A 13,705-nucleotide genomic window follows, 5' to 3' on the forward strand; every position below is an offset into this window, starting at 1 on the left:
ATCAGCCTCAGATGTAGTTTGTGTTATTTAGCAGATGGTAGCATTCACACCACCGACTGTATGCCAATAGGCTACGCTAAGATGTTGAACATGGTCAGCAATCTTTTAGAATATGATATGTTATTTACCATGCAGTGGTCACACCATTAGATCAATCAATACCAGAAAATACTCATCAGTGCTGTGGTTTGGATTTTCACCGTATTACCTTAACCTTCAAATCAATGCTCACTTGGAGAAAACAAATCTAACTCGGTGTATATTGGTTGTTAAAAACAAGGTAAGGTCACTGTTATTCAGCCTAATGTAACCGATGCCTGGCTGCTAGTCTAAAATGCCAAATACAAAGAAGAAAATGTGACAAAATGAGGTTGTGTGGCACTCTTGTGGAATGGGTAAAACAGTTTTAAGTTAAGCGCAGCGTGTAACTCATTAGAACATCTTTGAGGAGATTTTGCCCAGAGCCCCCTCCCAACCACCCTCTCTCTCTTCCTCTCTCTCTCAGCATACACATTTCAGACTCTTGCGCTCTCTCTCTCTCTCTCTCTCTCTCTCTCTCTCTCTCTCTCTCTCTCTCTCTCTCTCTCTCTCTCACCTCCCTCTCTCACACACACTGTCAGCCTGCCGGTGCTGCAGTGGATCAGACGCAGAGCTCGGCGCGCCTGCTTTCTCTCGGCAGATTGTCTCATTTGTTGGAATACGGCTGCGTTAAAAGGGGGAGATGCTGCCTGCTATTCCCGCTGCTTCAGCTCTCCCTCCACACTCCAGTTGATGCATTATTTTTGCGAGCTACAGCTCCCAAACAACACTCATTTGCACCGGTTGACGTGTTCACGACGACTCCACCGTCTAATCCGCGCGTCCTTTTTCGCGTAAAACTCGTGAGGAAAGGACGCGTCGTTCGATATTCATTATTGTATAAAGGCAGAAAGCGATACGTTGGTTTATGTGTGGAATTGCATAGATGTGAGTTGGATTGCACGGTTGAAAACTTGAGCGGAGAGCATCTCGAGGCGGGCTGTGTGTCCTCACATGGTAGCTAGTAAAGGCTGACTGAACTGTGATTGACTTTGTCCCAAAAATACCCAGCATGTCATGTCAAATTAAACATGCACTCTGCTGAATTATACGCCGACGTTATTATTGAATCATTTCGCTAAACACTTGCAATTAAAAGTAAATAGTTGGCTCCCATCATATCTGCAAAACTCAACGTTGAACCCAAACGTAAAGCGTAAAGGTGCCGGACACGTGTTGAGTTCACTTACACTTTAGTTCGCACATGAAATAAGCTTGTCACGGCTGTATCGCTGCAGCACCGGACTTTCAGCTCACCTTGAATCATGCCGGTGATGTGGAGAAGTCCTCCGCGGGTAACTCGCACAGCCCGCGGGCATGCAGTGTTCCTCCTTCGGGCATCTCTCATCGTCCTTCTCCTCCTCTGGCCACGGCCCTCCGCAGGCAAGAAGAAGCTGTACATCGGAGCGCTGTTCCCCATGAGCGGAGGCTGGCCAGGCGGGCAGGCGTGTATGCCCTCCGCTCAGATGGCCCTGGACCTGGTAAACAACAGGAGCGACATCCTGCCCGACTACGAACTGGAGCTCATCCACTACGACAGCATGGTGAGTGCATGTACAGGATAGTCAGAGGGGGTGCGCACTTAAGTGATGTGTGGTGTCATCCAGTGGGATCTAATCATCTGCCCCTCAAATTAGATCTTGTTCTTTCTTTGTAGTGCTGGATATCATTTTCCATCACTGTTTCATTTTTATGCTTTCTCTTGAAACCATCTTTTCAGACATTGTTATATTCTACACCCTTTTTCACAAATGCCACAGGACAGGCTCCCTTTTTTCTTTTTTTAAAAGGAACACCTTTTCCCAAGTCACAGATCTCGAGAGCAGCTTTCATAAAAAGGTCACCCTGCTGATAATTAACCCTCAAGTCCTCACTCGGCTTCACAAAGGGGGCTGCCATGCCATGTACAGTGCTGGCTTAGTGCTAAATGAACAAACACACCTCCTGCTTGTTGCTCATCAATCATTAATCATGGTGGTATTTTAAAATGTCAGCATTATCAGCCACTATTAATCCAATATCCGCCCCCTGACTGGTTTCATTTCCCCCTCGCTGCCCCATATTACCACCCACCATCCTGGCATAGACTTTAATCAAACAGCACATTGTTTATCTTAGTGAACAAATGTTTTATTTCCACCTTGTTGCTGCCTGTCCTAATTCTTATTCTGAAAGTTTTCACCTGAAAAGAAACCATTTTGCTCAACAGTAGGATGAGTGGAGACGCATGAAAACAATTACTGGAGATACCCTCTGTCTCCTCTCTTGAGGATTATTATCAATCATGCTGCAGGACAGGAGCCTGGGGGGTGGCCGAGGCACCAAACAGTTAACTGTACTGGGACTGGTTAGAAATTTGCTACGAGCTTTATTCTGATTGGTGTACAAGACTCTGCATTGGAATCCTGTTAAACAGAATAGCAGGGAGAGAGAGCGTGTGTGTGTGTGTGTGTGTGTGTGTGTGTGTGTGTGTGTGTGTGTGTGTGTGTGTGTGTGTGTGTGTGTGTGTGTGTGTGTGTGTGTGATAGAAAGAGAGAGAGAGAGAGGGAGAGTTGGCATGGCAACACAGTTACTCTTGAAGCAAACCACAGAAACAAATAAGGTTTCAGCTCTGAGAAAATATGTGTGCAAATTCATATGCTGGATGTATGCAGAGCTGATAATACATTGCATGCTTTATCACATTCTGTTATGCATACACCTTGTTCCTTGCAATCAAATGCTAAACAGATCCTGTGTGTGTGTGTGTGTGTGTGTGTGTGTGTGTGTGTGTGTGTGTGTGTGTGTGTGTCCTCTGATTACAAGTGTACTGGAGCAGACAGCTGCAGATATAGCTGCCATAAACATAAAGATAAAGAAATGGCATGAACAGATTTCATAGGGATTGGGAAACATCACTCCTCGCGCTTCAGGAGTCACTGGCGCCTCCGGCTCGATAAATAGATGCAGATCCTTTGAATAGAACAGCTCAAAGAGGCTGGTATAACATTGTGAGAGTGATGCTGGTTAATTCCTTGAATTAAGTCAAGGGGGAATTTATTGCTCCTGCTCTGGCTACAGTGTGTTTGGAAGGATATTTTTTTTTTTACCTTCTCATTGCAAACGCTTTTCACCTGGCTGGAATAGTAATGAGGATCTTACTCTCTGAGAGGCAGAAAAGCAATTATTAGAGTAGGGATTAATTAGCTATGATATTTACATGCAGTTACTGCGTCTCACTCCTTTCGATGTTGGTCACCTTGGGAGCCCAACTCTTTGTTTAACTGTGAGATTAAGACAAGGGCGTAACTGGCCCTTTGTTTGCTTGCTTCTCAAGATCAAGGTTGGAGAAGTGTTATTATGCAGCAGGAACTTTTTGTTGCGTCTTCAAAGTCTATCAGTAATATTAAATACAACAAACCCATTCAAGTTTGACATAGATTTAGGCAAACGGGTGCCTTTAACACACATTCACACATCAGTTCCTGACCATTTAGGGTTGGGAGTATCAAGCAATGTCCTCAGCTTGTTCAACATCATACAATATTCATGAATCTCAACGCTTAATCCCAGCCTGTCCCTTTAATGGATGCAGATACCCTGTGGTAGCAGAACGGCTTGTTTCTCTGGCTATCCTGGCGACAGCATCAGACTATTTACAGCCTTTTGAGATCCACACACACACGGACAGACACATACACACAAACGCACACACAGATCTGCAGACACACACTCTCTACGCAGGCCGTTGCCATGGATATATCAAAGCCGAGACTGCAAACTTTGATCAATTATTAACAGTGATGGAGTGAGACAGTGGAGATACAGAGAAATGGTGAAACAAGGTGCTTCCCTCACTTCCGCCCTTTATTTTAATTGGCAGCCATGACACTGTTTCACCATCCACTGTGGCTTAACCAGTATTCATTACTGGTCCTCATGCATGTCATGCACTGGCGTACAAGCCTAGAGTCGGGTGCAAGTCGTAATTATGAGGAAATTAAGAGATGAAGCTGCGCATGCTTTGAGGTTCAATAAATAGGATATCCCCCAGATCCCTATGTTATCCCCTCTTCAAACTATTTTATATTATTCTATCTGTAGTGTAATTAGAGAGTGTATCATGACGAGCCAGTGTCTTCTCCCTCTTTCCCGAGCCCAGGGCACCTTCACTGTCTTTCAAAGGTTTTCGCAGACAGGGTTTTACTGATTGGAAAGGCTGCATAGGCATGTTAACATCGACACTGATATTGGCTCGGGGAATTTCAGCACCAAGGACAGCAACAAAAGCGGTTTTGTATCACACGTGTGTACGTGTAGCTGTGTGAGTTCTTTTCTTATGACCATGTACACACACTTGCACTAATCTGTGTGTATGTGCATGTATGTGAATGACACCAGGGGCCATCAATCCAGGCACTTTCAAGGAGGGCTAGAAAATGAAAGTGAAAATGGTGATGACTCCAGGGGGCTGTAGAAGACCTCTAAGAATAGCAGAGATTTCTCAACCTTTATGGCATACCTGTCAACACGCCTGTTTGCTCTCTATTTTTTTTCAGGGAGCCTGTGTGCTTTTTTATCCTTTACTTCATCGTGTTCCCTTTTTGTAATCCCAAGGTTTCATTTCTTTTTAGCCATAGACGCTCTTTATGATTAAAAGGTTCAGGTATGGAGGCTGGTTATGTTGTGTCCAAGAAAAGGGCTTTGATATGCATAAATCTGAGGGATCAAACTACTGAAATGATTCCTTGAATCAACAAAGTCAAGTTTAAGCTGTTGCTTTTGCTCCTCTGAGTGCTTTTCCTACATTTTTCATAATCTTGCAATTGAGGAAACTGTTATCCCTTAGGTTAAAACGTACTTGAAGAGGTAGATTTATTAAATGTGTGAATATTGAAGGTGATTTAAGGATGTTGATCCACTAGTGATTGCGGTTTGTCTAAAATACCTGCCTATGTATTTAAGTGTTATAATTGGTTGCCCATTTTGATAACATGTAGAATATGATACAGATTTAACATGTTAAAGGGGATAAGCTCATTAGGAATCAGAATCGGTTTTATTACCAAGTAGGTTTACCATACAAGGAATTTGCAGCAACACAAAACAGCACACCACAACTTTGAGGCAGCCATCCATGCTACCATCTTAGTTTTATTGATATGTCTGTATATATATATACTTACCTTTAAGAGGTCAGAATCTGCACTTCTGTATTACCAGAGAGGTTACGTATTGTGCTTGTAGCATTGGCTAAGAAAGAACCAATTTAATTTTGGACGGGATACAAACCATGGGATGGATACACTAATTGTTTTCACTTTGGTTAACTTTGTGAGTTAGTGCATGGCCTTGGCAAATGTCTGCAATCTCCGAGTGCTATTCTAATTTAATTCTAATTTCTAAACATGTTATACGCAGCTAGTCATTTGAAAAATTAAAGCAAGCAAGCTGTTATTAAAACCTGTGAGGTTGGATTGTAATAACAGATACGATTAAATCATTCAAAGATAATCAGCGTAGATGATGAATTACAGCTCATCAGGGTATAGTTTGAAAAAACCGAAGGCTAACAAGCTTCTTCTCAGCATGCAGCCAGCACACAGCCGCAGGGTCAGTGAACACATCCTCATCTAGAAACAACCTTCAGTAAAGACATTATTTTAAAAAGTTTATGCAACACATGATTAGTTAACACAGCAATTTGTTTTTATTAGGAACAGGCAACCGAAAGGTTTCAGGTTTAGACAGTGCAGCAGCTGATTTTACCAGAGAGGAGGAAGTGATCTGTGAAATCAGCTGCTCTAGTGATTGATTGCCGGAAGGAAAACCTGCAGTCCCTCGGCCCCACATGGTGTTAGACTGGATTAGTATTTTACAGGCATGCACTCCAAAACCCTCAGGACGATATTAAGATAATTTGATGTCATCAAATAACGAAATTCCTATACATATTTGTTTAAACAAATTGTTTAAACAAACATGTGGTTGGTGTTATATTAAAACCAATTATCTAGCTCAAACTGTAGGGCCCTTGTGATTCATTTTTTGTCTGCTTGACGGCACTGGTGTATTACGAGACGTTGATTTAGTGATACATGTAACTTCTGATGGTGCTACCAGTCCATGAAATTCAACATAGGACTAGTTTCATTTTAAAGGTTAGTTTTGTCATACAGTGATTACAAAATACATCGTAAAAAAGGTGTGCAAACATTCACAGGAAATGATTCTCCTCCAGCATCATCTGATTATTTCTCATTTTCTGTCCAACTAACCAAATGGAGTGTTTTTGCCAAGTGAACAAGTCATTCTGATCTTACCTCCAGTACCTGCCATCAATGAGTTGAGAGTAATTCTTCACTTTGGAAATACATAATTGTAACATATTCTGAACTCGAGGTGTTCTTCACGCTCTTTTCTAAAACTTTCAAGTGTATCAACTCTTCTTTTGAATTTCCTTTTTAGGGAACCCTACTGATATTATAAATTGTAATCTAAAGGTGTGAAGTTAAACAATGAAGCGGCTAGCCAGAGCTCTACAGTACCCTCCTCATCTTTGCTTGAAGTTTGAGGCTATATTTGCTGCTTCACATAACAGAACAACTCTAACTGAACTAACTGAGTTGAATTGTGGGTAATGTAGGCACTAGGTTTTACAGGAAAGAAGAGTACATGTACTAACAGATATCTCTGTTTCTGCTCCTCGGTTTTGAACTCTCCATCATGAGTCTTACTATTTAATATCAATGCTAAATCCTCTACTTTTTTAAGACGATGGCACTTGCTGTGGTGTGAGCTAGTAAGTGGTGCTGGAGGTTAGAATATGACATTTAAGGATTTCTTTTATGTAAGCGTCTTACCGGCCTCACCCGACTTGTACACGGAATCTGGCTCTAATCAATGCCATTAAATAACATGTAGTCACAAATAACTGCAAGCTTCAAAACATCCATTCAGGAAAATAGAAAAGATGGATAATAATTATTTATAAAGGCACATTGGTGGATGGTTTGCAAAGACCTTGTGTTTAAAAGTTATTAATTAGGGCTGACGGCAACGGAAGGTGTTGCAAAATTACACACTTTTATATAATTCTGCTCTGAGAAGTCCACCAATCTTCAGTGTCAAAGATTAATAAAGGAACGGATGCAGGTTTAATTCACAGTTAAATCTCTGCTATGCCCTTTTCTCCTGCTGTGGTCACCTCTCAGTATTATTTCCCTGTGGGGGCCCTAGCTCCCGTGCTCCCGCTGAATCTGCGCCTATGCAGGAGCTGTAACAAATGCTGTGACCTTTTGTACAGTATACAGTGATCGCGCTGATGACATGAGCAGTTAACACAAACATGTCCTAAAGGTCTTTATGTGGTCTTATAAATAAAAGTTGTTTGAGCAGAGTTTCCCAGTTGGATTTGGACCAATAACGAATACTGTGTGGAGACCGTGATGGTAGAAAGTCAGCAGTCAGAGCTCCACTTTAATTGGGTTCGGATTGAATTATCTATGTGCATGACAACATCCTGACTTTTTTTCCTCCATGACATGACACCCCTATAATTCAACCCAATCTAGAATTAATGGAAAACACATCAATCAATAAGAAGGGCAGCTATTCCCCACATTCCCTGCTTCTTGAGTGGTGATTACCTCTTCACAAAGAGCAGAGGGCTGCCTCAAAGAGACCATTCAGACGCTCAGACAAACACCCCAATTAGGAGCCATATTGGTCGCCGCCATCATCGGCCGCGGTCCGATTGTTTGTGACACTCATCTAGAGTGTATTTTTTACTATGTGCATGTTTGTGTTTGCGAGCCACATCTTCTCTTCCATGGTGAATCATTAGATGTGTCAGGCCAGTTTATCAGTGACTGTGATGAGCAGTGCGGTGGTGACGGCCTGTCGGTAATCTGGCCGACAGAGCTGTGATGGATCATTCCAGACGCACTCTCGCCACCTAGACGTGCTGTAAATGACTTTATTGGAGGCTTGTAATGACTTCTGATGTGCTGCCGTTGTGGTCCTCGGCTCTCTTTTGTTTGGCTCCAGCCTGCCTCTTCTGTTTTGATCTGCCAGCAGCCTGTTGTGTTTCGATGATACAGAGCGGCTCGGTAGATGTGAACTCTATGAACTTTTTCCCTCAGCTTATCTTTTCCCTTCACATTTGCATCTGTTTTTTTTTGCTGCTCTCTTCTTTTTTTTGTGTGCCATTTTCCTTTGCTTGATCTCAAGCTTGTCTGTTTTATTTTTCATACCCCTTACTCATACTTTTTTCTTGCCTTATATGTCTTTTCCTATCACATTAGCATTCGAAAATGTCATTCTATGTCATTTCCCTTTATCTACTCTTTCTTATTTTCTTCTTTCTGTTAACAGTCGCCTCCACCCCCCACACTCCATTCCTTATTTGCTCCTCACCCTCTGCTCTCATTCCATCTGTTTCCCTCACGCTTATATGTCCCACTTCCCTCGGTCTGACCCCCACCCCCCTTCTCTCTCCCTCTTTCGATCACCTCCAGTAATTTCTCATCCTTTTTTTATCGATCCGCCCATCCCATCTGTTCATCCGCCCTTCCATTTAACACTCTGTCACTTTGTCCTTCCAGTGTGACCCAGGAGAAGCCACCAAGTTGCTGTATGACCTTCTGTACACCGAGCCCATCAAGATCGTCCTGATGCCCGGCTGCAGCGGCGTGTCCACGTTGGTGGCCGAGGCTGCTCGCATGTGGAACCTCATAGTGGTGAGTGTCCTTCAGTGGTTGTACATAAGTGCACACTTTCATGTCCTTTTAACGCTAATATTTTCAGTTTGTGAAGACGGGGGGGCTTCGGGAGAGACGTGATCTGCAACTCCAAAATGTGTATTCCTTCTCATGGCTTCACATATTTTAGGATTCAGCGCATATCATTCAAATTTATCTCTGTTATCCAACACAAATACATATATTTTAATCCCATTACAGATCACAAAAAGCAGAGGGTCTTATTACTCCAGAACATTTTAAAGTTTCCCCACTATCAAAGTAATCCAGTGATAGACGTCTGTGTGTTAATTAAATGTATTATGTCAACAGATTTCACATACCTGGCTGAGTTAAAATAATATCATTGCTTTTAACTAACCTCATGGAGTTATGTGATTTGCTGACATAATAAACTTAATTTAAGTTATTATTTTCTTTCAGTGTATTTTGCCAAATGTATACAAATATAGGCTATGTTGCTGCAGGGGGCTTCATTGCCAAAACTTTTTTTTTTTCCCCATCTGCACCACTTTAAAACGATTGCCAAAGAAATGCATCAATTTAAAGTGTCAGTGCACTGTGACTGCAAAGGAAGAAGACCCATCTTCTCAATTACCTCTGGTAGGATCCAATTATGCAGATAGTTTTGGTTTAGTGGGTTCAGTTTCTGAGATATCCCTGAGAGATTTCAGCCGCTGCACCGACAACAATAGGGGTGAATGGAATTTTGTTTGTGGGATTTACAGCATTGAGAAATGACATTTAAAAAAATCTGCAGCAACATCTCTTTCCAGTATCCCTGTTGCTCTGAAAAATCCACCGAGCACACTGTCAACAGTTTTCATTGGGAGTATTTCTTCAGCAGAAAATTGACAATGACAGGCTTTCGCAGCAAGGTCGGTGGCTTCACCTCCACTGTGTTTAGGTTGAGGTTGAAATCTGAGAGTGATATGTCAAAACCTGAACACATAACACTGAAATCCTCCTGCATGGTAGCTCGGTTTGAATGGAGACATTTACCTTTTAGACTCTTTGGTTCAAAGCCAAATTAAATAATTGCACTGAGGACAAAGTTGCCTCTCATCCCATGTCCTTGTCTCTGTGCTATGCTTAACAAAAGTCCTCCAGAGAAGGATTTCAACAAAACGTGACACCTCAATCTTTCACTCTGTCGGTTCGTCCTTCTGTTTGAAAGCAGCCGTTTTTGTGTCGTGCAGGCAAACAATATACACTGCATTTAAGAGATGGTTGAAAGTCTACATGCATAAATCCTGATCTCTTGTACATTTGATCATTAAACTAGGTTCCTCAAATCAATGTTGTGGTTGTTTATTGATTTTGAAGTATTTCACACTGCACTTTTAATCAGCGTTGACACTTTACATGGCAGTTCCACAATACTGCACTGACAGCAGCACCGCACATTCAGTACAAAAACATATTGATTGACATCACATACTGCATAATAATTCATTTACAATAAGTACCAACACATCTCAGATCAGCAAGACATGTCTTCTGCTGCCGTCAGTTTTCAAACGCTGCTGCTTTTTATGCCTTCACCAGTTATTTTATTTTGTTTATCTCATTCTCTGTCTTCTCTTGATCTGCCTCTCTGTCACTCACAGCGCTCTGCTTATTAGCTTTGTCCTATAATTGAAGTTTCATCTAGAGATTAGTCATCGGGAACAATCAGTTCTAGTGGTTGGCATCTGCCCCTCTTTCTGGTTTCTCTTCTCTCTCTTGTTGTCACCCTTCTTTTCCTCATCATTAAAAACTCTTTTCCACATTTTGACTTTTTGCCTCCTTCCCTTCTCTGTCGTCACCGCCTGGAGCTGGCCTTCTCTATTATTTCAGATCCTTTTTCCTTCTTTCCTTCCTTCCTCCTTTCCATGTCTGCCGTCTTTCTCTCCCCCTTTTCATTTCCGCCTTGTTCCCTCAACTCGAGCAGTCGATTCTCCCCACACACAAAGGGATCTGACTCTCTTTACTACACGCCACCACTGGCACAACCTCCTAACCGCCACACTCAATTATTTTTGTACGCTGCCTGCCTGCAGAAGCTTCCTTGCATGTCAAACAGCCTCATCAGGGCGCTGGGGAGGCAAAAGCAACCTCAGTTTTTGGACTCTGATCAAGAAGTGGCTCTCAATCGGCTTCTCTTGGCACACTGTTAATTTGATCCTCCATCTCCCTTTTATAAAAGCAATGTAAGCCAAAGACATGCATTGATTTACTACTACAAGGCTACTGGAGAACTGATACACTGAGAGTCAAGACACATTGTTTGTCGTATTTTGGGAAGCTTCAATGGGGAACCTTTTTCTGTTGCACAGTGCTGCTCACATGTATGTATGTCTACTGCAGAAGCTCCATTATATTCTTGTCACAGTTTTTGTGTCTGGTAAAGTTTTATTTGAGTGTTAACACGGGGAAAATGCATTCAGCTCTTTGTTTGTTGCTAAAAAAGGAGTTTGTTGACAGTAAAGTTATTTAACTATACCGGTTTCATAACCCTTTTGAAAAGCCAGATTGGACAAACTATGAAAGGCAGAGCAAAAAATAATTCAGTTGTCAAATGGTTTATACTTGAAATGCTTTGTTGCAGAATGTTGGTTTTATTTTTTCATCTGCTTTTCGGTGTTAGCCTCTGAGATCTGTGCCTCCACTTAACATTGATTGCAATTTAAATTGTGGTACTTAACGTATTGAACAATTACATTTTTAACTCCAAACAATCACTGTGCCCAAAATCACTCCTGTTCAATCATTCACTTCCACCTTTTAATCATTTACTGAATATGAAACAGGAAATGGTTAACACTATGCTTGATTATTAGTTTGATTAGAGTTGTAGATTGTTAGCACATCTGTGAATGATACTCAACGTCAAACGGTCATAGGCATTTCTATTTTCATTTAATTATAGGACGTTTTTAGGATACCTCTACTGTGTATGGAGCATAGGTTTCTCACTGGCGGTGTTTCTGGAAAAGATGTCCCTGAAAATGTTCAGCCACACCATTGCAATAGCTTGACCGCTAATGGATGAATTGGCTCCAAATCTTGTACCGCCTTTCTGCTGATTGTAGTATATTTCTAAACTATAACAAATTGTGTGTTGAACTTGGAAAACAAAGGAAAATGTTGTCCTATTCTCCTTTTAACTAAGTCAAGATTGTAAACCTGATAAATATGACCTGCTAATGCTAACCATTAACATTGTAATTCTTATCATGTTAGCATGCTGACATTAGCATGGAGCTCAAAGAACAGCTGTACCTTACACTATATAGACAAAGATATTGGGACACTCTTGTATATAGGGGTTGTTTTTGTAGGATTGGCCTAGGCCCCTTAGATCCAGAGGGGGGTTCTTCATGCTTCATCTTAACAAGTCATTCTGGACAATTCTATGCTTCCAACTTTGTGGAAACAGTTTGGGGAAGGCCCTTTTCTGTTCCAGCATGACTGTGCCCCAGAGCACAAAGCAAGGTCCATAAAGGCGAGGTTGAATGAGTTTGGTGTGGAAGAACTTGACTGGCCCGCACAGAGCCCTGACCTCAACCCCACTGAACACCTTTGGGATGAACTAGAACGGAGATTGCGAGCCAGGCCCTCTCGTCATCAGTGTCTGACCTCATAAATGCTCTTCTGGATGAATGGACAAAAATTCCCACAGACACACTCCAAAATCTTGTAGAAAGCCTTCCCAGAAGAGAGGAAGCTGTTACAGCTGCAAAGGCGGGACCGACTTCTTATTAATGCCTAAGAATTTGGCATTTGGGTGTAATGTGTAGGTGTCCCAATACTTTTGTCTATATAGTGTATCAGCAGCCTCACAGAGCTATTATCATGGCAGTAAAATAACAACAAAAGTACATGCTCTGAAAAAACACATCTATGGTGCTTCGGAGTATTCACAGCAAAAGAATAGTGTGTGTGGGACTGACTCAAAATAAACTACAACGGCCGTGTTCATGAAGGAACACGTCACCCAGTGCAGTGGTGTGTCCCATTGATGATGTGTTTTTTTAGACAACAATGCAGCTGTCGCATGGATACTTTTTTTTTGGGCCAATTTTACACAATATTTCCCCCTGTTCTGTCATTACCGTCCTCTCATGTTAGATTCCTGCCATAGCCCACCTGCCCTCTACGAGATCCTGCCAGTCACTTCTTCCGTATAACCTCATTATTTGCCGGATCATCTCATGTTCCTCCCAGTCTTCCTTCCTTCCTTCCTGAATGCCTGTTCCTGGTTTCACCTTCCCTGACATATCCTGCATTAAACACATACCATATGCTGACCATTCGCAAATTTCCTTCTGCAACACTACGCTTCCACTGTAATCAATGAAGCTGGCTACACCACGCATGGAGCAGTGCCTAAGTGGTGCTAATTTGCCGCCCAGATCTGCTCTACAGGCATAAAAATAGGCCAGTCACCTATTTATTTTTTTACCCGAGGTATGCACGGAAATTGGTCAAAGTCTCAATATTTATGTATTTTTTTATTAAACTTGATCGACCTTTTGCCATTTATTTTGCTAGCACCAGCTGGCAATTTCCCTGCAAATTGGTCACTTACTTAGACTCCACAAACTTTGGGAAAAATAGCTATTATAATTAGCCTTATTTATGTGCTTGCTCACAGCCTCCAAAAACCGAATGAACAATCCAACAAAATTCCCAAATCAAAAGCTCTAAATGCTTTGCCTGTGTCTCACACAACCCTGCATGTGCTTCATGTGTTACCGGTTAAAAGACACTTTTCTACGGGGCATCCATTACATCTTCAAAGCGTTAGTTTTCCCTTGCTGACTTATTATCCATTGCAACTATAGCACAGGGAAATAAATGCTGAAGCTTTTTCTACCAAGGAAATACTTGTTATTGGCATC

General features: G+C 41.9%; 1 protein-coding gene across 3 annotated transcripts in view; it reads left to right on the forward strand.

Moving 5' to 3' along the window:
• gabbr1a (gamma-aminobutyric acid (GABA) B receptor, 1a) overlaps positions 1-13,705 on the forward strand; it is a 61,397-nt gene that overhangs the window by 17,724 nt on the left and 29,968 nt on the right. For all 3 annotated transcript variants that reach the window (XM_063878234.1, XM_063878233.1, XM_063878235.1), the window contains 2 exons: positions 1,462-1,622; positions 8,664-8,798. In XM_063878234.1, the coding sequence (XP_063734304.1) occupies positions 1,462-1,622; positions 8,664-8,798 (296 nt within the window). The remainder of the gene's footprint in view (positions 1-1,461; positions 1,623-8,663; positions 8,799-13,705) is intronic.

Source organism: Eleginops maclovinus, chromosome 3 (genome assembly GCF_036324505.1).
Source record: "Eleginops maclovinus isolate JMC-PN-2008 ecotype Puerto Natales chromosome 3, JC_Emac_rtc_rv5, whole genome shotgun sequence".
Classification (NCBI taxonomy): domain Eukaryota; kingdom Metazoa; phylum Chordata; class Actinopteri; order Perciformes; family Eleginopidae; genus Eleginops; species Eleginops maclovinus.